This window comes from Notothenia rossii, assembly GCF_949606895.1.
Source record: "Notothenia rossii genome assembly, chromosome: 5".
Classification (NCBI taxonomy): Eukaryota; Metazoa; Chordata; class Actinopteri; order Perciformes; family Nototheniidae; genus Notothenia; species Notothenia rossii.
The window spans coordinates 41,575,268-41,601,757 of record NC_136903.1 but is presented as its reverse complement, the minus strand read 5'-3'; the positions used below and the strand labels follow the sequence as shown (position 1 = coordinate 41,601,757).

At 43.0% G+C, this 26,490-nt stretch overlaps 1 protein-coding gene across 2 annotated transcripts in view; it reads left to right on the top strand.

Annotated features, from left to right (window-relative positions):
* Positions 1–26,490, top strand: part of LOC307041414 (synaptic vesicle glycoprotein 2B-like) — an 84,194-nt gene that overhangs the window by 24,691 nt on the left and 33,013 nt on the right. For both annotated transcript variants that reach the window (XM_079684812.1, XM_079684811.1), the window contains 2 exons: positions 7,532–7,620; positions 7,903–7,978. In XM_079684812.1, the coding sequence (XP_079540938.1) occupies positions 7,532–7,620; positions 7,903–7,978 (165 nt within the window). The remainder of the gene's footprint in view (positions 1–7,531; positions 7,621–7,902; positions 7,979–26,490) is intronic.

Here is a 26,490-nt window from a genome sequence, read left to right as displayed (position 1 = left end):
TTTAGCATGACTTTATCGGACTGATCTGTACACAAGACTGATGATCTGTTACTGATGGTCCGATCATATTTTTCAAAAAGATTAAACATATGTTCTATAGATTTTACTTGGAGAACGTGGTTTGTTAAAATAAATAAACGTGCTATTTTTATGATAATAGTCGGTACTCGAGTTGAGGGGGGATGGCATCCCCCCTGAAATAAAAACGGTTAAAATCATCCCCCTTCTAAAACGCATGGCGGGACCAATACGATTTTCATTGCCATAAGCAATAGCTGTGCACATGATATAACCTTTCACCCTTGATGGATTTCCATCATACATAATACACATAAGGATTATCTTATGTTAATGTTGGTATAGGCTACTTCACAGTAAGTGTGCTTCTATTGTTTGTTTTATATATAAATATATACATTCACTTGAAAAGACTGTAATTTCCTATTGTTACTGTTTTACTTTATGACAACTAGTGGTCATTTTCTGTGTTTTTGTTATGTCAGTGTTCATTTACTGAGTTTGTGATTTGTGACTTATTAATAAGGAAAACATCATCCTTAAAATTATTTTTTTAAATGTATTTTTAAATGTTCTAAATTTGAAAAAAATAGATAAAAATAAACTAAAGTTAAAATCTTGTTTTTCATGCCCCAAGAGCAATAAAAACAATTGGTAAAAAAATCCTGAGTGAGGCTTTCATAATTCATGGATGAAAGGGTTAAGAAAGACAAATATATGTTTCTATTGGTTTTAGTGAGATGGTTTATTGTAGTGTATTCTTACATATTCAGTAGGCTATATTGTTTATTCTTTAGATACTCTGTAGATAAATATCTACTAATAATGTGTAAATTATTTCCTGTTTCTTTTTATTATTATTATTTGCTGTAACGCAAAGATTTCAACATTTTAGATAAATAAATTAAATACAACGTATCATATCAAAATCTGTTTATGTTAATTAGCAACACAATGATTTGATATTTGCATGCATGACATATAACCTTTTTACTGATGCACACAAAAAGTTTTAACAAGGGTGTAATTATATTACATTGTAACCCTCTTTCCTCAACATATTAAATCAACTTTATACGGTTAAATGAGGATTGCTTGGAGTATCATGCTTAAGAGAACATTCTTCATGTTAATTGTTCACCACTTTCAAAACGCAATAAAAGGATGGATAAAAAAGCATGCATTGTGTCTTGATTTTTAATATACTGTCATGATTGTCTTAACGGAATAACATGGTTTGTTTGGATTCACCGATATCAATATCTAATAAGAATAATCTGAAGCATTTAAATAAAAATGTTCAACCAGAATTAAAATATTAAACAACAAAACAGATACAATGACATTAATCTGTTTATTAACAACGCAAATAATACAAATTAAGTACATATGCCTGGATTTAAAATAACACATTTATACATGTGTACAATCAAATATAACTGTCCTTTGCCTCATTTATAAAATATAAATCTTAGCATCTCACTAGCAGTGGCAACTGCAATCAGTTACAGCTGCCCTAAGTCTGTAGCCAAGTCTAATAACACCATTGTACACGTTGCTGTGTCAATACAGATATTTATTTTTAATTATTTGTCTTTACTAGTAACAATACACCTGGTTATCGTAGCAAGCAGTGGAAACTCCCCTCAAGAAGCGACAATTGCCAAGGGCTTGCGTTGCAACGCTCACTTGCCAATATTTTTTTTTTTATTACAATATAGGCCTATGTTTAGCATACTATCATAGATATAGCACGTTTGTTTATTTTAGCAAACCACGTAGGCTATTCCAAGTAAAATTGAATATAAATGATAATTTATTATCTTTTTGAAAAATAGAGATCGCACATCAGTCCTGTGTACAGATCAGTCCGATAAAGTCATGCCTAAACAGCGACATTTTACACGATAAATACGAGTTTAAATATCAGCATTTGCCACGGAAGGCGAGTGGCAGCTACCGTAAAACTTCTCTTAACTCTGGCATCTTGTGGCAACTCCCGTTCAGCATGCGCAAATGCCACGGCAAGTTGTGGCATATGCTTGCCACGGCAAGTTGTGGCATATGCTTGCCACGGCAAGTTGTGGCATCTGTGGCATTTACTTGCCACGGCAATTTGTGGCATATACTTGCCACGGCAAGTTGTGGCATATGCTTGCCACGGCAAGTTGTGACATCTGTGGCATTTACTTGCCACGGCAAGTTGTGGCATATACTTGCCACGGCAAGTTGTGGCATATAGCCTACTTGCCACGGCAAGTTGTGGCTGTGGCATATACTTGCCACAGATGCCACAGAGTAGTGGCCTCTGTGGGAGATGCCACAAATGCCAAGGCACATGCCACGGCAATGTAGTGGCAACACTCATTGTGTTCTAGTATGATAAATAAAATAACATTGTACCTTGAAAATCAATGCATTCGTTCATTTGACACGTTGGTGGTTTTAGGTAGGCTATACAGCGACCCCTTGTGGTTCTAGTGTGAAGTAAAAGTAGAAGTAGCCAACCTAAATGTTGGAATACTCTGTTACAAGTAAAAGTCATGCATTAAAATGTTACTCAAGTAAAAGCGCAAAAATGATTAGCATAACAATATACTTAAAGTGCATATTACATGTTTTCATTATAATGATTGATCATGAAAGTGTTCTCAAAGCTGGTAAAGGTGCAGCTAGTTTTAATGACTTTGTATACTGTAGTAGGGTATCTTGTGAATTTACTCCAGGAGTAACTATAAAGTCTGATTTAAGACTTGATTATATGTATCATCATTAATCAGAATCTGTAGTAAGTAACTAAAGGTAGCGTATTAAATAAATGTAGGGGAGTAGGCTACAATTACACAATTTACCTCTGAGTTGTAGTGGGGTAAGTAGCCTACTACGTAACATACCATTTACATACTCAACTAAAGTACAACTAGGCTATTTCTAAATCACAAGTACAGTACTTGAGTATACAAGTTAGCCTATTTCCCACCTCTGGTCAACAATGTTAGATCTTTATGTCAACTTACTAATAATATATCTTGAGTATTATCATAAAAATAGCACGTTTATTTATTTTAACAAACCACGTTCTCCAAGTAAAATCTGAACATATGTTTAATCTTTTTAAAAAATATGATCGGACCATCAGTAACAGATCATCAGTCTTGTGTACAGATCAGTCCGATAAAGTCATGCCAAAACAGCGACATTTTACGCGATAAATACGGGTTTAAATATCAGCATTTGCCACGGAAGGCGGGTGGCAGTTACGGTAAACCTTCTCTTAACTCTTAACTTGTGGCATTTACTTGCCACGGCAAGTTGTGGCATATACTTGTCACGGCAAGTTGTGGCATATATAAGTTGTGGCATATACTGGCATGGTTGTGGCATTTACTTGCCACGGCAAGTTGTGGCTGTGGCATATACTTGCCACAGATACCACATCTGTGGTATACTTGACACAGATACCACGGAGTAGCGGCCTCTGTGGCAGATGCCGGAAGTACTTGCCACTGCCTGCAGATGCCACGAAATGAGCCAGGCCCTACTGGTAGATTTTGCACTAACATCTGTAGCATGGTCAGTAGCAGTAGCAGTAGCAGTAGCTACTGACCATGCTACAGTAGTGAGCAGCAGAGGTGGGGCTATGGCTTCATCGTTATCAGGAAATGATCGTCTAGGCGCAGTGGTTCCCAACCTGGGGGTCGTGACCCCCTTGGGGGGTCGCCAAAGATCGCAGGGGGTTCAGACGATTTGAGGCCTAATATCATATTTAGAATAAAAAAAATAAAAAAAATTACATATAATTTTTTTTTTACATATAATTTTTTTTTACATATTGTAACGCAATACATGATTGCCGCTAAAAGCCTTGTCTATATTACAATAAAATATAGAAATTAATTGATTAACTAAAATTAAAATTCAAAAAATTCATCTGATACTCCTCCGATTGGCGCCAACATTGACGTTACTGTGTCAGCTTTCATAATAATAACATTTTGCTGCGCTTGCTAGCTAGCGACCGACTTCATAAGGTGAATATTTTTGTCTAAAAATGTCTGAAAAACGTAAAAGAGATGACAGCTCATCTGCAATCAAAAAGAAAATGAGGACCTACCTAGAGAGCTATCTTAACTTCGGTTTCATGGAGGGAACGGACAAAACCCGCCCAGAGTGTGTGATATGCAGAGAGAAGCTAGCCAACGAAAGCATGAAACCCAGCAAAATGAAGAGACATCAACAGACCATGCACCCAGAAACAGTCGGGCGTGATCGGGACTTTTTCATAAAGAAACAACACCTTGCAAAGGCGAACAAGCCAATGGATATTAGAACAGCGTTTGTTAGGCCTGGCAGCGAGGCCTCTTTTGAATGTGCACTTTTAATAGCAAAGGCAAAGAAACCGCACAGCATTGGCGAGCAGCTCATTAAGCCAGCTTGCATTAAGATGGCTGAGAAACTGTGCGGCCCGCAGGTCGCGGAGAAGCTAAAAACTGTACCACTGTCAAACAATACGGTGAAAGACAGAATTGAGAAGATGGCAAGTAACTGCGAGCTGCAGCTGCTCGAAAAGCTTGGAAAGGGGCCATTTGCCATACAACTTGATGAAACCACAACTGTAGCAGACGAGGCTGTGCTGATCGTTTATGTGCAATATATCGATGGGGAAGATTTGAAGCAGGACATTCTTATGTCAGTCAACCTTACCACTACCACCCGGGGTGAGGACATTTTTACTGCAGTGGATTCTTACCTCTCATCCCACAAGCTTTCCTATGAGAATTTAGTTGCATGTTGCACAGACGGAGCTGCCTCAATGATGGGGAATAACAAGGGATTTAACAGTCGCTTGAAAGAAAAGGCCCCACACTGCACAATATTTCACTGTGTGATACATCGCCAGGCCCTGGCCAGCAAGAAACTGTCAGAAGACCTCAGCGAAACACTCAACTTTTATTAAAATAGTCAATTTCATCAAAGGTCGCCCCACCAACAAGCGTCTATTCGCAGACTTGTGCGAGGATGAAGCGCACCAAACCCTCCTCCTGCACACCAAAGTGCGCTGGCTCTCACGCGGCCGAGTGCTGGCACGCTTTGTAGAACTGAAGGAAAAAATTGAAGAGTTCCTACAAACTCGTAACCGCGCACTGTCAGAGCAAGTGACTGAGTCATTCTGGATTAAAACAGGATACCTGGCCGACATCTTCAGTCTCTACAATGAAACAAACAAGCGTCTGCAAGGCGTGGAGTCCAACATTGTCCAATGATGCATTTGTGCACAAACTGGAGTACAGGGTCGAGAAAATGGAGAGGGGGGAGCTGCAACAGTTTCCACTACTGCTGAAACAATCCCAAAACAATCCTGAAACGGTGCCTGTAGGCCTACGTCGCGAGTTCATCCGCCATATGAACGCACTGCAAACGGAAATGCAATCATGGTTCGCTGACATAGACGAGTATGTCTCCAAGGAATTGTGGGTTTTAGATCCCTTTATTGCCAAAGTTGAGGATGTGGAATACCTGGATTGCGAAGATGAGCTCATACTCACACTTCCAGGAAAAAGGATTTAAAAAGTTTTGGATTCTCAAAGGACCAAGCCTCGCTCCAAAGATCACACTGCATGCCACGACCAAAATTACACTCCCATTCAGTACGACATATCTATCAGAAACAGCCTTCAGCGCACTTGTTGCCATCAAAACAAAAGCACGCAACACACTGGACGTTCACAACGACTTTAGACTGGCTGTCACTCACATTACACCAGACATTCCATCCCTGGCTGCGGGCGTGCAAGCCCAAGGTTCACATTAATGAACCTACTTGAACCTCGTCTTCTCTCTGCTACCTGTTCCATGGCAGACAAGCATTTGATTTACCTGCTTAATATGCCAGTTTTTCATTTTTGTTTTATACAGGCCTATGAAACCATATTACCATGTATTTATTAGACATAGTATATTCTTTTGAAGTGTCCTGTTCTTCGACATTTGAAATAAATATGATGCATACATTTGCAAGTTAGTAGCTAATAAAAGCATACAAAGACAGAAATGTATCATTTTTTCTTTAATAGAAATGTTTCTTCTGCGCGTAAAGTGTCGGTTTCAGTTGGATAATTTGTCCCAGTTGCTCCGATCAGATCGGTCTCTTCCATTTTGTAGATTATTTACGATTTTTTTAATCCACATAAACACATCGCCAAAATCCGGCTTACTTTGAGCATGTGTTTTAAACAGTTGAATCCCTTTGAGAATTGTTTCCACTTGCGCCGTCCTTTAATTTCTTTATACAGCGGGCATCCAAATTCATTAATCCTGAGTCCAATAACCAACAAAGTCACTCCAATAGTGCTCCTTAATTACGCTTTCATCCTCCTTTAACAAAACACTTCACATTCATCCAGTTTGTGACAGTAGTTGTAGCATTTTTGAGACTTTTAAACTTTAATTACCGCTGTTGCCGTGTGTGTGTGTGTGTGTGGGGGGGGGGGGGGGGGGGAGGGGGGGTAACCGCTGTTACCAGGCACGGCTGTCACTACCCGATCTGCCCCCCTGCCCGATCTGTACTGCGCATGTGCGAGATGGTCCGCCATACTGGACAACTACATACGGCAACTGTAATAGGACACTTCACACAGTGGCGTTTGGCAAAGCAGAAAAAGAACACAAAAAAACCGGGAGAGATGAGTTATTGTTATGAAAACGTGACTTCACTATTATTTAACAACTCTTTGAATTGGGTTCTTTTATTTGGGGTTAAGTACATTGTCAGAATAAGTGAGACATAGATTTAACTTCTGTTAGACAGCTATATGCCATACATTTTTGCATACATTCACAGTAAATATTTATTCAGTATGATAACTGCCAAACAGAAGTTAAATCCATTTTCTTTTTGTGCTTTGCCAAACGCCACTGTGTCAAGTGTCCTAGTTGGGTTGCCGTACGGAGTTGTCCAGTATGGCAGACCATCTCGCACAGTACAGATCGGGCAGGGGGGCAGATCGGCAACAGCGATGATTAAAGTTTCAAAGTTTTGGGGGGTCGCAAATTCCAACAGGAGTCATTTGGGGGGGCCCTGGGTAAAAAAGGTTGGGAACCCCTGGTAGGGCGTACACACAGAGCGTTCCGTTTGCAGATCTATCCACCTTGGGACCCGTTATCGTTTTAGGGGTCCGTTTCCGCGGTTCCGTTACGGCCTCGTGTGAATAGAGAAAAGTAGCAGCTGTTTCGTTCTCGTGTAAACACCGCCTTATACTTTTTTCTAAAATGCTATTGGTACATTTTATATTTTCATTAAGTATTGTAAGTCTGCAACTTCTAACGGTCAAAATGCAACACAACTTCAAATAGCTTTAGGCCTTTGTTCTATCCTGAAACCAATACAAAAACGGTTTCCCTCTACTATCTCTAAAACAGAAACGCTCTCTGATATTATATTGTGAAGATTATTTTGCAGTGTGCTTACTGTGATGTAGCGTTGTTCACGGCTGTGTGTGGATGTTTGTCCCAGGTGTTGAAGAACGTAGCATCACTCATGTCTGCAGAGCTGAGGTTTGCTACTCTCTTCATGGCCATCATCTGGTTCTGTATGGCTTTCAGGTGAGTTAACCATGTCATGCATTACATCATCATCCAGGTTATAAGAAACAGATTTAACAGATTTGAAACGAGTCACACTTACATGGTAGAATAACTCGAAGAGTAAGGCTATGAAAAATTATAATTACATCTTTAAATAATTATTAATATAATAACTCAAAAACATTTATTAAGCAGAGGATTATCAGTCTTATAACTATGTGATACAGAGTGCAGCTTCATTCTGGTTGTTGTTTGCTCCTGTTATTGATTCAGTGTTTTACATTCTGCATTTTGTCACAGTTACTATGGCCTGGCTGTTTGGTTCCCTGACATGATCAAACACCTTCAGTATGAGGAGTACGAGTCCAAGGTCAAGGTAAGGTCAACAACAGTTCATGGAACTCATGACAACACAGATGATTTTGTCCTGCTTTTGTGACGGCAAGATATAAATCTACACTAATAAATATGAAGGTAGATATGGTGCAAAATGCGAGAGCATGTAAAACCTGATGTGAGCACTTGCAGAAATAAACTCTGAGCTTGTGTGCATAGTATTTACACTTGTATAAAATATCCACGTATCTGTGAACCAAATTTGAAGTCACAGAAAGAAAGAAAAAGTTGTGTAGCTTGTAGAAACAAAATGAACTTAGTGATGAAATGTTCACTTGCAGAAACATTAATATTTTTTAAATATATTTTCCATTACAACTGCAACTTGGTTATTACAACCTCTCAAATCAGTCATTACAACTTCACGAATCTGCTCTGTGGCAGTATAAATCGAGGAATTTGCGGCCTTGACTTTTGCTACACTTCTTGCGATGAATGTGTCGCTAAAGTAATTTTCACCTGTAGATGTGGGGGGAGGAAGGGGGGTTGGAACCAGGGCCGGCCCGTAGCACTGGCGTTATAGATGTTCGCCTAGGGCGCCAGATCTGGGGAGGCGCTGCGCTGGTAGAAAAACATATTTGACCGTTGGTGCTCATCCTAATTTTCGGCCTTGATGTAACAACATTCATAATTAAGTAAATGTAACACCCTTTTTTGACCCCGGTTACACTTTTCATTTGCCCTGTACGATGGGCGCTGTAAGTGATGAAATGGGGGATGTTGGCTTATCTGGCGCCCGCAGCTCACAGCCAAAGTGCGAGTGAGCTTGGGAGCGAATGAGGGAGAGAGGGAGGGTGCACCGGTACCGGCGCTGTTGTTATTAGAATCTGGTGCTAGCTGCTCTAACGGATATTAGAAGAAGACGTTTCTACAATAATGTGGAGGGAGAGTCCTCTCCAGTCAGACTGAGAGGCTGATAACTACAGCTCAGTGAGGTAAAGGACTCTGAGTGTTTAGATAGTTAACTTTAGTCTAAGTTATCTCAGTGGGTCTCAAACGGTTTGGTCACAATTTATGTAAACAAATATTTCCAAGTTACTCCTTTATAATTATTGGGATAAAACAGGTTTGAAATCATTTCAATGTGCAGTAAACCAAAAATATTGTTTTAAACTGGAGAGATTAAAAAAGATGCAAGAATAAATAAATGTTAATAGGTCAAATAAGATATGAATGAACAACAAAAATAAAATAAGTTACATGTATTTGTTATTGGCTATGGTAGGTTATTGGTTATGTTCACATACTTATTTGATTAATAAAATGTAAACCAATCTTTTTCATATGGGTGTTTAAAGTTGTACCCCCTAGATCTAGTAGTAATTCTGCTTAAAGTGCACCAGATTGAAGCATTTTACTTTAAAGGTCACATGTCATGGCCATTTCCACTGATCATAATTCCATTGTTGAGGTATACTAAAATAGAAAAATACTGTGCAATTTTCCAAACTCACATTGGTTTCGCATACAGCATCTCTGTAAAGTATGTGTATTCAGCAGTATTCACTTTCTCCACTAAACGGCTCACTGCAGCTCCCCCCCCCACCCCCCCCGCCCCGCCCCTCCGTGATTTCCTTGTTTAGCGATACACATCCAAACACAGCCAAACTCAACCTGAACACACACAAAGTCACAGCCGAAATAAAAACACTAAGTGTGGCTTGATATTGAGTAAGAAAAAGGTTTATAGATTGATAAACGCTGTGAGAATGGGTCTGCAGAGAGAATTTCGCGCGATCCCAACTGTCTTTTATCAGCCTGCAGCACGGAGCAGAAATCAGCAGGGCTGCCTGCACTGAGTGTGTGTGTGTGTGGATTGGTCAATTTGGACCAATCAGCGGGGGCTTAACGTAACGGCTCCGTGGACATAACGTAACGGCTCCACGGATTGGCCCATTTAGTTCCGGGTAGGTGCTTTCGTAAGCACGTACCCGGAAGCATCAAATGGATGAAGACGTCATGATGACGTTTCACCAACGAGGCGTTTTGGGGAGGTATTTTCTGTTTTAGAGTTTTACTCGCTACAGGGTGTACTTTGAGGGTTTTGACTCTGCACACCGTTTACATGCAGAAAAACCTTCATAACACACAATGGGACGGATAATAACCGGAAAAGCATGACATGTGACCTTTAAAATGTTAAAAAAAAAATCCCGGGGGGGCATACCTCCGGACCCCCCTAGAGGATGTGACGTCCACCCCCCATTCTATTGTGTATTCCTTGGATACTCTATTGATCTTTATCTTTTCTATTGTACGATTCTCTGGCTGGGGCGCCAACTCAAATCTCGCCTGGGGCTGTAAATTGTCTAGAGCCGGCCCTGGTTGGAGCCAAGGGGCGGAGCTATAAGAACTACGGGGCGCAAGCTCGGGTCAGTCACACACAAGTCACAGCCATAGTCTGTCGCTGATTTTCTCCCCAACGGCGCAAAAAAAAAAGCAGTATGCTCGATGTTCAGTTCAAGACCCCCTACCTGACCAGTCAAAATCGAAGGATCCAACGTGTTTTAAAACAAAGCAGAAATAGAATTAGTCTCCCACTTCAAGTATCTTGGAGTCATACTGGACTCGAACTTGACTTTTAAGAAACATATTAAGAAAGTATCAAATACTATTAAATTCAACTTGCAACATTTTAAACAAATTTGACCCTTCTTAACTGTCAATGCTGCAAAGTCATACCTCCACTGTATGATTCTATCCCATATTGAATACTGTTTTACAAGCTGGTCGTTTGCTTGTGCCACAAACCTTAAACCAGGGGTGGGGAACCTTTTTCCTCTCAAGGGCCTTTTCAATTTTTTCCACATCCTCCGAGGACCGTTCAAATTATTGACCTCTGCTTAAAAATACTAAAATCACAGCCCATTCATTTGGCCTTTCTTTCCTGCTGTGCAAAGAAAAAGCAACCTCTTAATCCAGATATCTTACCATGCATGCACGTGGCATGACCACCAAAACAGAAAGATATGGACACAAGATGTGTGCAAATTAGGGCTGCACGATATTGAAAAAAACTGACATTGCAATATTCTTTTCCCCTGCGATATATATTGCGTTTTTTTTAACTATATTTAACCGGATGAAGGATTTTAGTCACGGACGTCTGGATCTTAACTGGTTGACTCTTCATACCTTATGTCATGATCTAACATGTCATGATAATGCATGTTGCTTACCCTCAAATAAGGGGGTTCATCTGTGAATGAAGAAGAGTGGTGTCTAGAACGGATCTAAGAGATTAAACGTATTACATTAAACTATAAGAAGCTTCATTATCACATTAGGGAATAAACATACGTGACAAAATAGGTAATTTAACTTTTTATTCCACAATTAAAACCTTTCTTGTGCAACTAGCAGCAAAGTAGTGGAGATCTTTTGAACAACATTATACAAATAAAATTAAGAATAGCTATACACCAGCTCAGAGTGGTTTACAAAATTACAACTTAAAATAAATATAATAATTAATTAAGCAGACCTTTATTTGTTTAGGCTAGCCATGATGACCAAGAACACTTTGTTTTACTTCGCACTGACTATTGCTAAGACATTTTGATTTAAAAAAAGGTTTGTGAAACAAAATGGTTCACAAGTTGATATTGTTATGTAGTAGTTCAATTTTTATTACAAGTTATTTTTTTATGACAAATTATATTACTATTATAATTTTATTTGCAGCACGGTTTGGCTGCATTAAATATTACATATCTGCCGTAGTTCTCTATTTATATCCCTGCTGAGAAGACTTCTAATCTAGACAAACAGGAAGAACTGCCGCCAAAACTGAAAACATGACGTGGATCATAAATATATAAGCAATTAAACAAAATCTTACATTTCTTTTCACACAATACGTCTCCTTGCAGTATCAACACTAATTCTGCTGACTTTTATATTTGATCCAATTGGTAGATAGGTTGTATTTAAACCATAACGGTGCAGAGCTGATAGAAAGGGACACCTGGTGGTTAAAGCACGTTATTGAATTGTATTATTTTATTATTAGATATTAATAGGAGGATGTGCAAAACAGACAAACTAATAAGGCTTAATTTAAACATTAAATAGTACTTTAGGTTAAGGTCTTCTTTTGAATAAGAAAAAAGCTTTGGGGGTATAGAAGAAGAACATGGAGGGATGAAACCCTCTTTAATGGTCCCACATGCAGAGCACACAGCACACACAGTGACATTTGGATCTACAGATAAATATTAATTAACCATTACTTTACGTCTAATATATTGCTTTCCTGCAATGTTATGTTATATGTACTATACTATTATAAGATGTATATAGATAGTATAAGAAATGTGCAGAATGACAGTTTAATGGTGGAGTATACACACATATTGATAGATGTTTTAGCTTAGAAAATCTTGAAATCTTGAAAGGGATGTGCAAACTAGTCATGATATACAGTCTTTAATTAACCATTAGTAGAGAATAACGAGTAATGAATATACTTTATAGGGATCCCATTAATATCTAATAATAAAATAATAAAATGTAACCACCAGGTATCCCTTTCTATCAGCTGTGCACCGTTATGGTGTAAATACAGCCTATCTACCAATTGGATCAAATATAAAAGTCAGCCGAATTAGTCTTGATACTGCGAGGAGACGTATTGTGTGACAAGAAATGTAAGATGTTGTTTAATTGCTTATATATTTATGATCCACGTCACCTTTTCAGTTTTGGCGGCAGTTCTTCATGTTTGTCTAGAAGTCTTCTAATCAGGGCTCTATAAATAGAGAATTACGGCAGATATGTAATACTTAATGCAGCCGAACCGTGTATTACAATTCCGTTATGTGATGACTTTCAAAGAGAAAAGCAAGCACACTCGGAATAAAGTATTATTTTATTTTTAAAAAATGTTTTCAGATTTCACATCACATAAACACCAAATCCCAGCATGCATTGCGGCTAAACCATCCAAATCATCGAGCTGAGGATCTTGCCTACGTCTGTTTCCGGTTTCGTTTATGACCAATGTATTTTGTTATACACACATTCCTTCACATTTACATTTTAATTTGCATTAAAGTATTTCGTGAGGCCTTCTAACATGTTTTTAAATATAGCATTTGCTTGGCATTTCCGGTTATTTCTCCACTGGTTAACATGGGTTAACAATACTGTGTAACTGTCATGAAGGGACGAAATCGTGACATCTTCACGTCTCCCAGCATGGTAAATCGCCACATGTTCACATCTTGCCGTGATACCGGGTTGCAGACGAGACATATACCACGTGATGACACGTTAGGCTCGTGTTGTGTTCAAGGACCCTGACCTTGGCCAGGAAAAACAGGCACTCGCTTGTTTAATTTTTTTGCGGTCTAGATTTCTTAAATTTTTATTTTTTGCGTGTGTTTATAAATTACCTCGAGGGCCGTACCAAATGGTCTCGCGGGCCGTATACGGCCCAGGTGCCGGAGATTCCCCAACCCTGCCTTAAACCAATAGAACAGCTGTAAAAGAGAGCTATCAAGGTGTTTGACAGAAAGCCATATTCATATCACCATCTGTACCATCCTTGAAAAACACAATTTCTTGAATTTTGACAATTTAAAGTCTTTTAAAAATATGTGCTTTATTTATAAATGTTTACATGGACTGGCCCCCCCTCCCTTAGGGGAATTCATCCACAAAAAAGACGCTGGGCGCTGCACTATAGGTAAGAAACCAGAGGAGACTGTGAAGTCCACAGCAGATGGGCCACTTTTGGACAACATTTCCTTTCCATTAAAGGCAGCTCATTGTGGAATAGCCTCCCAACTGAGATACGGGATTGTCCCACTCTCAATAGTTTCAAAGGTCAACTCAAAGAATGTTTGAGAAACAAACAGACGTGCAATCTCCGCTAAATGCACTTTAATACAGGGGTATCTCCTCTTGCACTTTATGTAGCTCTTTTATCTTCTCTTGCACTTTATATGTCATTGCTGCTATATTGTATTACCATGTCATAAATATTTGTGTATGCTGCTCTTGCTCTTTTGCACTTTTCTTTTAATTAGCTCAAAGCTAAATCTGGCACTTTTACGCTTGACACATTTTAATGTTTTAACCTGTTAAGCACCGCCCCCCCGATACCGGGGAGGAAAACGCGTCATCATTCTGCAGGAGACGTTGGGTTACGTATTGTAACCCTTGTTATATTAGCACAGGCGAAGCCCTCTACTGGACTCTATGGGTACGACCCTCTATGCAAGCATTCACCTACTGAGACTTCTATAGACCTAACCGGCCTAGGGTGGGCCTAACCGAATGCGCGCGCATCACACCGTATATAAGGAGGCCTCGCCTCCTGCCCATCATCCTACAACTCTCTTCAGCGAGCGGAATAGGACAGACAGTGACATGAGTAGAGGGCTTCGCCTGTGCTAATATAACAAGGGTTACAATACGAAACCCAACGTTATATCACTCACAGGCTCCGCCCTCTATTGGACTCTATGGGTACAGTGGGTGGAGCCCCGATGCATGTACGCACTGTCGTCCAACACCATTCCACCCTACTGCCCCTGACCGGCTTTCTTGGTCAGCAGCTGCTGCCCCACATTCTCCCTTAACCCGGTTGTGACCGAGGAGAAATCTGGGCTGTAGCTGACAGAGCACACCCTGCTGCGCTTACCTCGCAGAAAGTGTTCTCAAAAAACAGTGCCGGGGGACCCCCCCCCCCGCCAATGGACGGATGGGGAGAGCACCCTCGGCCCCGAATGGGCTTACTACACGCCTGCCTCCCTGAATCCCTAAGGATAACAGGGAGAGCGCCAGAGCCCATGTCTCACACTCAAGCACTGACCCCGTGCAGAGTGTGAGAGGACTAAAAAGAGGGGGGCTAGAGCCCCGTAAAGGGCCAGTGCGCACCCCTTGCCTATCCCGGGACCCTCAGCGGGCCCGGGATAGGCAAGGGGATCACGTCCGGGGAGGGGGTCAGATGCCAACTGACCCACAGCCCCCCCCTCCTGACCAGTCCTGTGTTGCCCCAGCAAGCACAGACGCGGAGAAAGAGCCAGACATGTCCAAGAGATAAAACTTTATGAAGGGGCCTGGCGTTGACCAAGACGCCGCTGTGCATATATCCTCGACAGTGTGGTGTTGACACAGCTACAGCCCGTGTGGAGTGCGCACACGGGCTCGTGGGGCAGGCTCTCCCTGCCTGTCCGTAGGCATGTGCATTGCACTCGCAGAGCCAGCCTGCCAGGCGTTTCTTGGACAGAGCTTTCCCGACCACCCCGCCCCCGAAGCACACGAACAGCATTTCGGTGCGTCTAAGGGCAGCCGTGCGCTCCACATAACATGCTAGTGCACGCACCGGGCAGAGGAAGTACAGTTTAGCTTCCCTGGGGGGGAAGACTAAAACCCCCTACCTGAACGCACGCCTTAGGCTATTGGGCACAAAGGAGGGGTTCGGTCTGAGTGTCGCGCCACTCCGGTCACCCCGAATCAGTAAACAGCTAGGGTGCACCGACAGAGCTCGTACACTTTTTTTTGGCTGACGTTAAGGCAAGAAGCAAAGCTGTCTTCCACGACAGTGCTTTTAGGGAGGAGAGCTCCAGAGGCTCAAATAGTTCTGAGACCAGAGCCTCGAGCACTAGGGGCAGGTCCCACTGCGGGGTGGAGGCGTGCACTACTGGGCGCAGCCTCCTGACCCCCTGTAAAAACTGTGACATCAGTGGTTGACTAAAGGCTGACCTGCCGCCAAATCCCCCATGGCAGGACAAGATGGCTGCTGCATACACTTTCACTGTTGAATGCGCGAGCCCTCTGTCTACCAGTAACTGTAAGAAGGATAAAATAGAGCCTAACTCACAAGATAGGGGCTCTATTCTCCGCTCCTCACACCATGGCTGGAATCCTAGCTACTTTGGCCTGAAACAGGCTGTGGTGGATCCAGCTCTAGCTGCCTGGATAGAATGAATAACACTGTCAGACAATCCACCCTGTCTCAGCCTGTCCCTCTCAGGAGCCAAGCCTGGAGAGGTTGGCCGAGAGTGGGTAACGCCCCGATTGCACCTGCCTCTTGAGACATCTCCCCCCAGAACTGGGGAACCGCCCAGGGCTGGCCCACCTTCATCTGTGTCATCTCTGAGTACCACGGCGCCCCGACGCGGTCCGAAGCCACTAGGATGACTGACAGACGTTCTCGCCTCACTCTCCCCAGGAGAGGGAGAATGAGACGCAGCGCTGGAAAGGCGTATAGCAGCTTCCTTGGCCATGGCTCATGTGCAAACGAGTCCTCCCCCAAGGGCGGGTCGTCGCTCAGGGCCATGGAGAACCACAGGGCACAGTGGTTGTTGCGCCGGGCTGGCAAACAGATCCACTTCCGCTCTCCCGAACTGGGTCCAGATCTGCTTCACCATCTCCGGGTGAAGCGTCCATTCGCCTGGCAGGGGGCCGCCCCTCGACATGAGGTCGGCCCCCCTGTTCTCCAGTCCCGGGATATGGAGGGCTCTCAGAGATAACACCACCTCTGACGCCCATAACCAGCGGACTCCTCCCTGCCTGTTGATATAAGCCACTGTGGTGCTGTTGTCGCTCCTGACCATTACATGTCTCCCTTGATTTAGGGCATGAAATGCTGGAGGACTAACACTACCGCCCGTAGCTCTAGGACAGGGGTAGCCAACGCGGTGCCCTCGGGCACTAAGTCGCCCGCAGGGCGGAAATTGGTCGCCCGCGTGCATGTTCTAAATATAGCACAAGTCACCATGGAGCTCCGTCTAAAAAAATTATTGAATACATTTTTATTTTTAAAATGACAATATTGAATATAACATTTTAAAAGCACACATTTTGTATGTACATATGTAAGTAAAATGGAGATTTGGTGCGTGAAATTGAACGCTGACCCCAGATAGGTTCAGAGTTGAACTCCAGGCACCAAATCTCCGTTCCACCTTTAGCTGAGACAAGCTAGCATGAGCAGCTACGATCATGGGCCTCATCACCACACCGCAAACAGACAAACACACACACACACACACATAGCAGTGGTGAGGATCTCAGCCTGCCACTGACGTTCAACCAGAAAACATCAGCAGTTAGCTGTTAGCAGTTAGCAAACAGAGATCACAGCTCCTCATATCTTTTCAGAAACTGGACAAAAGTTAAACAAGTGCAAACCACAGACTGTCTGTGTCATGGCGAATACAGTCGCTGGTTTATTTATGTCTGTAGGCCGTTGTTTTGAGTGTGGAATGAGCATATACAACGTTAGCTTAGCCTGGTCGACCCAATCTCCATTCAGAAAACAAGCATTTTAAAAGGTTTTTCGCCTGCCATCTTATCTGCAGACTTGTCAAGCATTAATTCATGGTTTTTACTAACCGGTATCAGTATGTTGTTACTTCGGCATAATTTAGAAACGTGTATTACAATTTAATCACGGTATAATATGTTCATTTTGTTGAAGTTGTAGCTCCAGAGCCAGCGCGTCTTGTTTGAATGATGCGAGTAAACACAGCTGGCAGCAGCGGTGAAACTCGAGCGATTAGAGCGAACTCGCGTCCGGTGTGAACGCAGCATTACAACGACCCCTGATAGATCTCGCGAGAATGTGTATAAATATAGATACATTTTCATAACAAAACGATGGGGTTGCTATAGCAATGGTAAATCATTGTTAATAATTATTGTGAGGAATAATTAACATTAACATGTGATCAGACAGTCCTTCACATACAGTAAATTAATATGTATTCTGATTATTATTAATAATAATAGTATCATTAAAGGTGAATCATGCAATTATGTTATTCAGGAAGTTTGTATCAAACAAGTAGCCCTTCGTATTAGTCAGTACCCTTGAAGTAGCCCTCAGTGACAAAAAGGTTTGTGACCCCTGCTCTAGGAGGTTGCTGTGTCGAGACTCTTTTAGAGCCCAGCGCCCACGTAAAGCCCTCTTCATGCAGGTCCCTCCCCATCCTGCTCTGGATGCGTCCATGAACACTGTGATGTAGGAGGTCATCCGTCCCAGTGGAGACCCCCTCCGGAGGTGATCCGGGGACCCCCAAAACCGGAGGTTGCCCTCCACTGAGGGGGGGATGGTCACCAGCCGCCGTTTGTGCCTCTTGGGATCCAAACGCTGGTAGGAGAACCACCTCTGCAGGCGGCGCATATGCAGTAACCCCAGCAGGACCACAATGTGAGCATCCGCCATGAGACCCAGAGTCTGCATGACAGTTAAAGCTGTCACTGTCGCCCACTGTTGCAGCCTGTGAACCGCCCGGAGAAGGGACGCACTTCTGCTCTCTGACAGGGTGGCGTGTAGCGCGCCTGCATCGAGCACCACTCTCAACTACAACGCCTGTTGGTGAGGTATGGGGCTGCTCTTTTTTCAATTGATTGCAAAGCCTAATTTGGTTAGGTGTGTGATCAATTGTGCTGTGCAAAACATTGCCTGTTCCCCAAGGCCGGATTAGTACCTCCAGGGGCCCCTGGGCACTGAGTGCTCATGGCCCGACCCCCCCAACCCACGTACCAACAAGTAACACCACGCCTACCCAATCCTACCAACATGACCAATATTTAGAATTTTCAGTCAATTTGGCATGACAATCGATTTTTTTTGTCAATTTGTCAAAAGCAGGGACGCAGCCACATAGTTCAACCAAAGTATGTCTAGCCTTTTGCCCTTTTAGTCAAACATCACAAGACAAAGATACAATGGATACGATTCCAAGACAGTGTATGGCTCAGGAATACCTAGGTAATATCAGTCAAAACCTCAGAGTAGCACCCCACTTAATGCCAAAATATGACTGGCTAGCTGTACAAGTACACAAGGAGTTGTATTAGTTCCAAACATTGAGAGTTACAAAAGTAAAATATAGTGAAATGGTGTGGTTGCTCAACTAACTGATCAGTATATGTGATGGAAGATAGTGTGAGTGTGTGTGTGTGTGTGTGTGTGTGTGTGTGTGTGTGTGTGTGTGTGTGTGTGTGTGTGTGTGTGGGGGGGGGGTGTGTGTGTGTGTGTGTGTGTGTGTGTGTGTGTGTGTGTGTGTCTCTTCTGAGCCATGGTTGCCCTAAGTTCGTTTTTGATGCGTTTAAGCTGTGAAAAGGACCTCTCACCCTTGCAGTTGTTTACAGGCAGTGTGAGAAAAATCCTGAGCGCAACAAAAACATTGGGAAATGTTGTCTGTAGTCCATGTTTAAGCACCACCTGCAGTCTGTTTGCAGGAGTTTTATCTGGCTCTGTGCTGACAAAAGCCCTAAACTGGATCAGCTCATCTCCTAATGACTTATCCAAGTCAGTAGGATATGATGAGGAGAGAATATTGACCCGTCTGCGGAGAGAGTGAGTGTGTGTGAGAGAGAGAGAGAGTGAATGAATGAGTGTATGAGAGACATTGGATCTTACCTTTTAGAAGTGTTTCTTCCTTGCCTTTCTCTTTGAAAAGTCTGTGATTAGGTCATCAAAATCCAGATCGCTCACAAGATCAGACTCGATGGCCATCAAAGAAAGGGCTGAAAGTTTCTTCTGAGCCATGGTTGTCCGAAGTTCATTTTTGATGCGTTTAGGGTGTGAAAAGGACCTCTCACGAGTCCTGAGAGCAACCTGTCAATAATTACATTGAATGTCTCAACCTGGAATTTTGTACTGCCAGTCAGTACCACCTCGTGCTCCACTGTCTCGTCATCAAATACTCGTCTTTTACCAACACGGTGAGTCTCGTGCTGGTATGTCTGTGTCACGCCGGTGACGGCCCGGGCAGATGTCTCAAAGTCCGAAAATGTACCTCGTAGTGATGCAACAAAAGTGCGCAGTGATTCCAAAAGTCGCACAGCGGTCATTCAGTCAATGTCTTTATTTTGCAAGCCAGTGCTCGTAAGCTTGAATTGGTGCAGTACAGTGTCCCAAAATATTGTCAGCAGAGCAGTCTCTAGTTTCCCAAGTTTGCCAACCAGCGCAGAGACCTCTCGCCGTGTATCCTGACTCCTGACACTCTTCGTCATCAGCCGCCAACATTTGTAAAGCCCCTCTTATTGCAGTGTAATTCTCATAAAGAGCTCTTGTGGAGTCTCCTCTGCAGCTCCATCTTGTACAGGAGAGAGATTTTAGCGTCAGTGTGATGTTTTCAGTGAACACTTTATTCCATCGGTGGGTAGAAGCAGAGCAAAAAGCATAAAGTGCTTGAAGTATATCAAAAAACTGGCTTGCTTCACGACAACTATTTTCAACACAGTTGACACCGACCAAATTCAACGAGTGTGCTGCGCACGGAATGTAATGTATGAGTGGGTTGCTTTTCTTGAGATGAGCTTGCAGCCCATTATATTTTCCTGACATGTTGGATGCGTTGTCATAAGCCTGGCCACGGCAGTTTGAGAGATCCAGCCCCATATCAATGACCATCTTCATCACACAGTCAGCCAGACTTGACCCAGTGTGACTGTGAATGGGTTCAAATCCAATAAATCTCTCAATGACTTTTCCTTTCTCACTCACAAATCGGAAAAAAGTCACAATAGTCCGATATAAGCATGAAGACACGGACCTTTAGCCCTGCAGTCATCCGGTTCGACCTGACTATGGCTGTGACTGTTGACCCGAGCCTCGTCATTCTGATAGCTCCGCCCCTTCGCTCCATCCCCCCTCCCTCTTCCCACATCTACAGGTGAAAATTACTTTTGCGACACATTCATCACAAGAAGTATAGCAAAAGTCAAGGCCGCAGATTTATACTGCCACAGAGCATATTCGTGAAGTTGTAATGACTGATTTGAGAGGTCGTATTAAACAAGTTGCAGTTGTAATGGAAAATATATTTAAAAAATATATATTTTTCTGCAAGTACACATTTCATTTCATTTCACTAAGTTCATTTTGTTTCTACAAGCTACAAAACTTTTTTTTTCTTCTTTGACTTCAAATTTGGTTCACAGATACGTGGATATTTTATACAAGTGTAAACGTATGCACACAAGCTCAGATGTTTTTTCTGCAAGTGCTCACATCAGGTTTTACACGCTCTCGCATTTTGCACCATATCTGCCTTCATATAATGCAGCCTTTACCACTACGGCAAACTGCATTAATTGGAGTCTTTGCTCTAGGCGTAGTGTTCTCTGACAGTAATACGCCGGCCATAATGTCCCTGTACCCGCATAGCGCTCTCCTTTAGATAGCACTCCCTTCGGTTCATCCCTCTCATCTGCGCATGCCCACTAGCCACCTCCTTTACAGGAGCTACAGCTGGGGCAGCGAATAGGGAATTTGTACGGTTAATATTGTGTGTAAGTGTAGCATTTGTGGAAACAAAAGACACTTAGATTTGGATACAGATCAACCTCATTCTTATTAGAAAACCTAGTGATCTGTGCATTATACAGGGAGGAGGCGGGATTCACCCTCTCGTCCCAGGGGAGAGATTTTTTGTCCCCCCACCAGTCAGATCCGTAAAGACGGGCAGCCCCTCCCCGTCAGTGCTGGCACACCGGTTCCACGGGGTGGGCCGAAGTGATGGAGGGCGCCGCGGGCACAGGATCTCCATGCCGGCATCTCTCCCTTTGTCTCACCGTCGCGCTGCGCTCCCTCGTCTGCAGGAAAGCCTGTGGAGGAGGAGCGCGCGCTGTGGTTACTCTTCTCTCTACTGAGGTCTTTGAACGCACCGCGTCCCGCCCTCGGGGGAGGGGGGCCGCGTGCCCCTTCACAATGCCGTATCTTTGAAACGGACATTTTGGGGAAACGTGGAATTGTGGAGAGAGATGACTCTTACTCTGGGATAAATGCAATCATTTCTACTGAATGCATTTTTCCCACACACACACACATCACTTTACAAACGTAAACCACCGTTCTCCTGCGGAGGTCCCTGAACGCACCGCGGCCACTCTTTTACGAGGGCCGCGCGCCCACATATTAACGCTGTATTTCCCCCTCAACGGTGAATTGCATTAATCGGAGCTATTATACCAGGCAAGGTGTGTTTTCTGACAACAGCACGCCGGCAATGGCGTCTCTTGAACCCGCACAGTGCTTTGACAGCACTCGGTTTATTCCACTCACGTGCACACGGCCACCTGCTGGCTCCCTATACTGGGGTTACAGCAGGGGGCGGGGAGTGTAGGACAGTGTTTCTTCCTCTGGGGATGGGAAAGAAGCAGCCATGCTGCGATTACTCCTTATCCCGTGAGCAAGGAGATCGATCCATAGAGCCCTTCCGTAAACACGGGGGTTCCCAGGAGATCAACACGGTCCTCTTTGGAAGGTGCCATGCGGCGTGATATCCCAGGGACATCACACAGCAGGAAGCGGCGGTGGCCTGTGATGAAGTAGGGTCGACCCTATATCATGTGAAGCCACCGAGCACCGGCCCCCGGGGGAACCGGGCCTGAGGCAAGGCCTGTGGACCAAGCTACTTATTCGGCCTTGATCATCATCCAGGGAGAGTACAGCCCTGGGCGGTGGACTTCCATGGACGCCAGACCCGGAAGGAATGGCGAACGTGAATGGCACCGCCTCGACCATATCCTGGTCCCCCAAACGCTCGAAGTAGAGGTGGTGGGGATCGGCGCCCGCTATTTAAGCCAGGGCACGAAGGACAGGCCCTGGTCTCCTGGAGTTATGATAACTCTTTCTTCTTCTTTCAAACGTCTTATCTCTGCTTCAGATGTTGCCCGCTCGCTGAAGATAAAGGGATGATGGGCAGGAGGCAAGGCCTCCTTATATACGGTGTGATGCGCGCGCATTGAGGTAGGCCCGCCCTAGGCCGGCTACGTCTATAGAAGTCTCAGTAGGTGAATGCTTGCATAGAGGATAGTACCCATAGAGTCCAGTAGAAGGTGGAGCCTGTTAGTGATATAACAGCGTCTGAGGGCATCTTAATATTCAATAAACTATGGATGGGCGGGACTTCACCTCTCTATAGAGTGGCGAAGTCCCTCCCCTTTTGGTGAACCTCCATGGGACCTTATTTCGGAAAAATTATGTATTGAAGTCAATGGAGAGAGAAAGATTATATTTTGATCCCGTTTGAATTGTGCCACGAATTACACATATGATGTTTGTCAATTTAAAAGATAATTTTGCAAGTCAAAAAAATTAAAATGTGTCGTAAAACTGTGAAGTAACACATTTGTTTCTGTGAAACGCTGAATGAACTACATCTCCGGTCTCGCAGAACAACACACGTCACCAAGATGGCCGTCACTACCGTCTTGTCAACAAAAGGATTGACTACCCTCACTATCACCACAATGAAATACGTCCAGAAGAATGTCATGCAAAGCTGCCTGTCTGCCTGCCTTCCTTTGATTCTCTCTGAACTGCCTGGTCTTTTTAATGTTTAATGTCAACCATTTGTGCAGATAGCATGAAGTAGAAAAGATCGCAGATGCTAGCGTTAGCATTTCTCCCCCGGGCTTAAATTGTGTATTATAGAATGATCACACCGGAGTGACAGTACTCTTCAAAGGGTTCACAAAATATGACTACTACTCTTACTGTTTAACATGTTGGGTTACTTAATGTTACTTCATGTTAAGGCTAATACAAATGACAAGGCTGTAATACTAACTAACGTGCTAGCTACTAGCTAGGTAGCTAACTTGATCCAGCCACTCCTGGGTTGCGTTCCAATAGTCCATTTAGCTTAGGAACCTTCCTAACAAAGTGAAATGACCCGGAAGTCCCTCAGTGGCAGCCATGTTACAGACCCTGTGAAGTGTGCACCTGTGCATGATCTGTTATGCTAATACGTATAGTAATGACCAAAATTGTCCATTGGAACCCATATCAAAAGATGTTGGAATAGCAACGAATTTGACGAGTTTTGAATTTGCCGGGGAAATCTGCAGTCGACCTTCGCCTTCGTGGGCGTGGCTTGCGATCTACTGCGTGACTTCACGAGATGGACGCCGCCGCACTGTTTACATTCACCACCGTTCATTTTTTCTCTTTTTCAAAGTCGAATTTCTCAACGTTTTTGAGCTAGTATTTTCCTGGAAAGTGTGTTGGAGTAGACTGGAAGTGATTGCCAATCGAGAAAACCTGACAATGGAGGCGACAGTGAAGAAAGAGGGATGAAAAACACAGGGGAAACGATGCATTGCCGCTGGCTGTAGTAATGTCAAGTCTGCCGAAGTGGCGATGTTTCTGTTCCCAAAAGATGAAGGTGAGCCTGGCTGGTGTCATTGTTTCGTAGATTCTTTGATTGATCATGATAAATAAAGGCCACTTGTCGATTCGAGAGAGAGAGAAAGAGAGACTGAGAGAGTTACAGGGTTGTCGTTAGCATCTGGTGCTAGCTCGGAGCTAACGGAGATTAGCTGTTTCAACAATAAGGAGAGGGAGAGTGCTCTCCTGTGGGACTGAGAGAGATAACGTCAGCTCAGGGAGGTAAACTGTAGCCTAAGTTATCTCAGTGGGTTTGGTCATCTATGTAAACAGATATTTCCATCTATGTAATATTAGTTGTATAAAATAGGTTAAGAAATCCTTCCAATGTTTTTTGATTATTGAAATATATGTTTCATATGAGTGTTGAGAGCTGTATCCATAAATCTCTTAATGTTGCCCTCAAAGTGCACCAAATTGATCACTTTCCTCATCTATCCTGTCCGAAAAGCTGTCCAAATCAATCATTTCTCTCACACTAGTATCACTTTCCAAAGTCTCCGCCATGTTTACAATCGCAACTGGGTACATCTTGTGACGTCACAGCCACTATCGTCTGCAACTTCCGTTAGGCTCAGACGACAAAATTAATAATTCATTAATTCATTAATTATGAATTATTAAAAATTATTTTAGCCATGAACAGGCACAATGATATGTAAGGAATGAAACTGCCATTTCATTTTGATGCAAAAACATGCACTTCACTGGGTCTTTAAGTGCCGTTCCAATTCTCTAAATGAAAGGAAAGGAGGTTTCAAACTTCCTTTATAACCTCCTTTAGCTTAGGAACCATTGGACCTCCCTCACCGAAAGGAGAGGATAAAATGCTGCCCCACAATGCCTTGCAGCCGCAGCATTTGCCGTCACTCAACAGTCGGCCGTTCACAGAAACAACCGATTATGACCGAGAAATGATATCATGAACTTTACGGTGCTTATTAAGCATTTTAAAACGTATGTGGTAAGTTGCTTTGTTCTGAACGTTCATCAGTATTATAATCAAAAAGAGAAATATGAACGTTAGTTTTTACTGAAGTTATCAAATAAAGTCAACATTTCACAGTCTTTACTGAGCTGTGTGGAGTTTGTTCAACTTTTAAAAGATGTTTCAATGGTGATATACACATTGATAGATGCTAAGGACTAACGTTTATAATAAATACATTTGTATTGATTTTAAGATATTTTCATAGTTCATACAATCATACGTATTGGGATCATTTGTGTGACCGGAGGGAGAGGGTGACGAGCTTAAATTTCACTTTCCTTTTTTATTTCAATTCCAACTTTGGTCATGAAGAATATGTTTCTCTGTTGTCCACGTTCATAAAGCATAAAACAACAGCATCAGAGCACGGTGCAGATTCTCTAGATGAGTTTACAGTAGTCCCTCGTTCTTATTAAACATCCATGTTGTAGTCCGTTGTATAGAACACTGTAGTTTCCATAGTTTCCCCACAGCAGCAAACGCACACAATGACGTCCGCTGGCGCATCATAAACACGTCGGAGAGTGAAAGTGCATTCGGATTCTCTAAAATACCGCAGTCTCTTCTCTTAAGTCCTTTTGAATATTCCTATCCACTATCCCTTAACCCCTTGACGTTTCACTAAGTGTTTAAGGAATAGGAGATAGGGTTAGAATTTAGGAGCGGATTTTTAAACTATCCGACCGCATCCCAGGTCCTTTCATCAGACGGGAAGCGAAAGAACGAGCAAGACCCATTGCTGGTATGATAACAACCTCGTACTAAGCACACAGGCATCTTGTTAAAGTTATCTTATCTTAGCCAGCGCCATATAGATAGATTATATCTATACGGCACTGATCTTAGCTATCTCTTAGTGGAGGAAAACAGTTATGACAACTCTGGGATTTGTAGTCTTTCTAGTTGCGTATTTTTCATAGTCTTATATTTCAACAGTTTTACGACAAACTGTGACTTTTTTGACATGGAAATTATTTTTTAAGATTGACAAACATCATATGTGTAATTCATGGCACAATTCAAATGGGATCGAAAGATAAGTTTTCTCTCTTCATTGACTTCAATGCATAATTTTTCCGAAATAAGGTCCCATGGAGTAGATGGGCGTGACTTTGCCACTCACGCCCATCTACTTCCGGTCCATGGGACGCAGTGCGCGTTCGGTTTTCGCTATGAGTGGTCGCATTTTCGAGAGCTCCCGCTTTGGAGGTTATTCTCACGATTCTTTACATATTTCATCCTCCTGACAATATGGATTATGGAATCCTACCTCAACTCATCAATGAGGCAACATCACTAAGAGAAGGAGAGTAATAAAAGCGGGGATAAAATGAACCACAATGACTTTTACCTTCTCAAC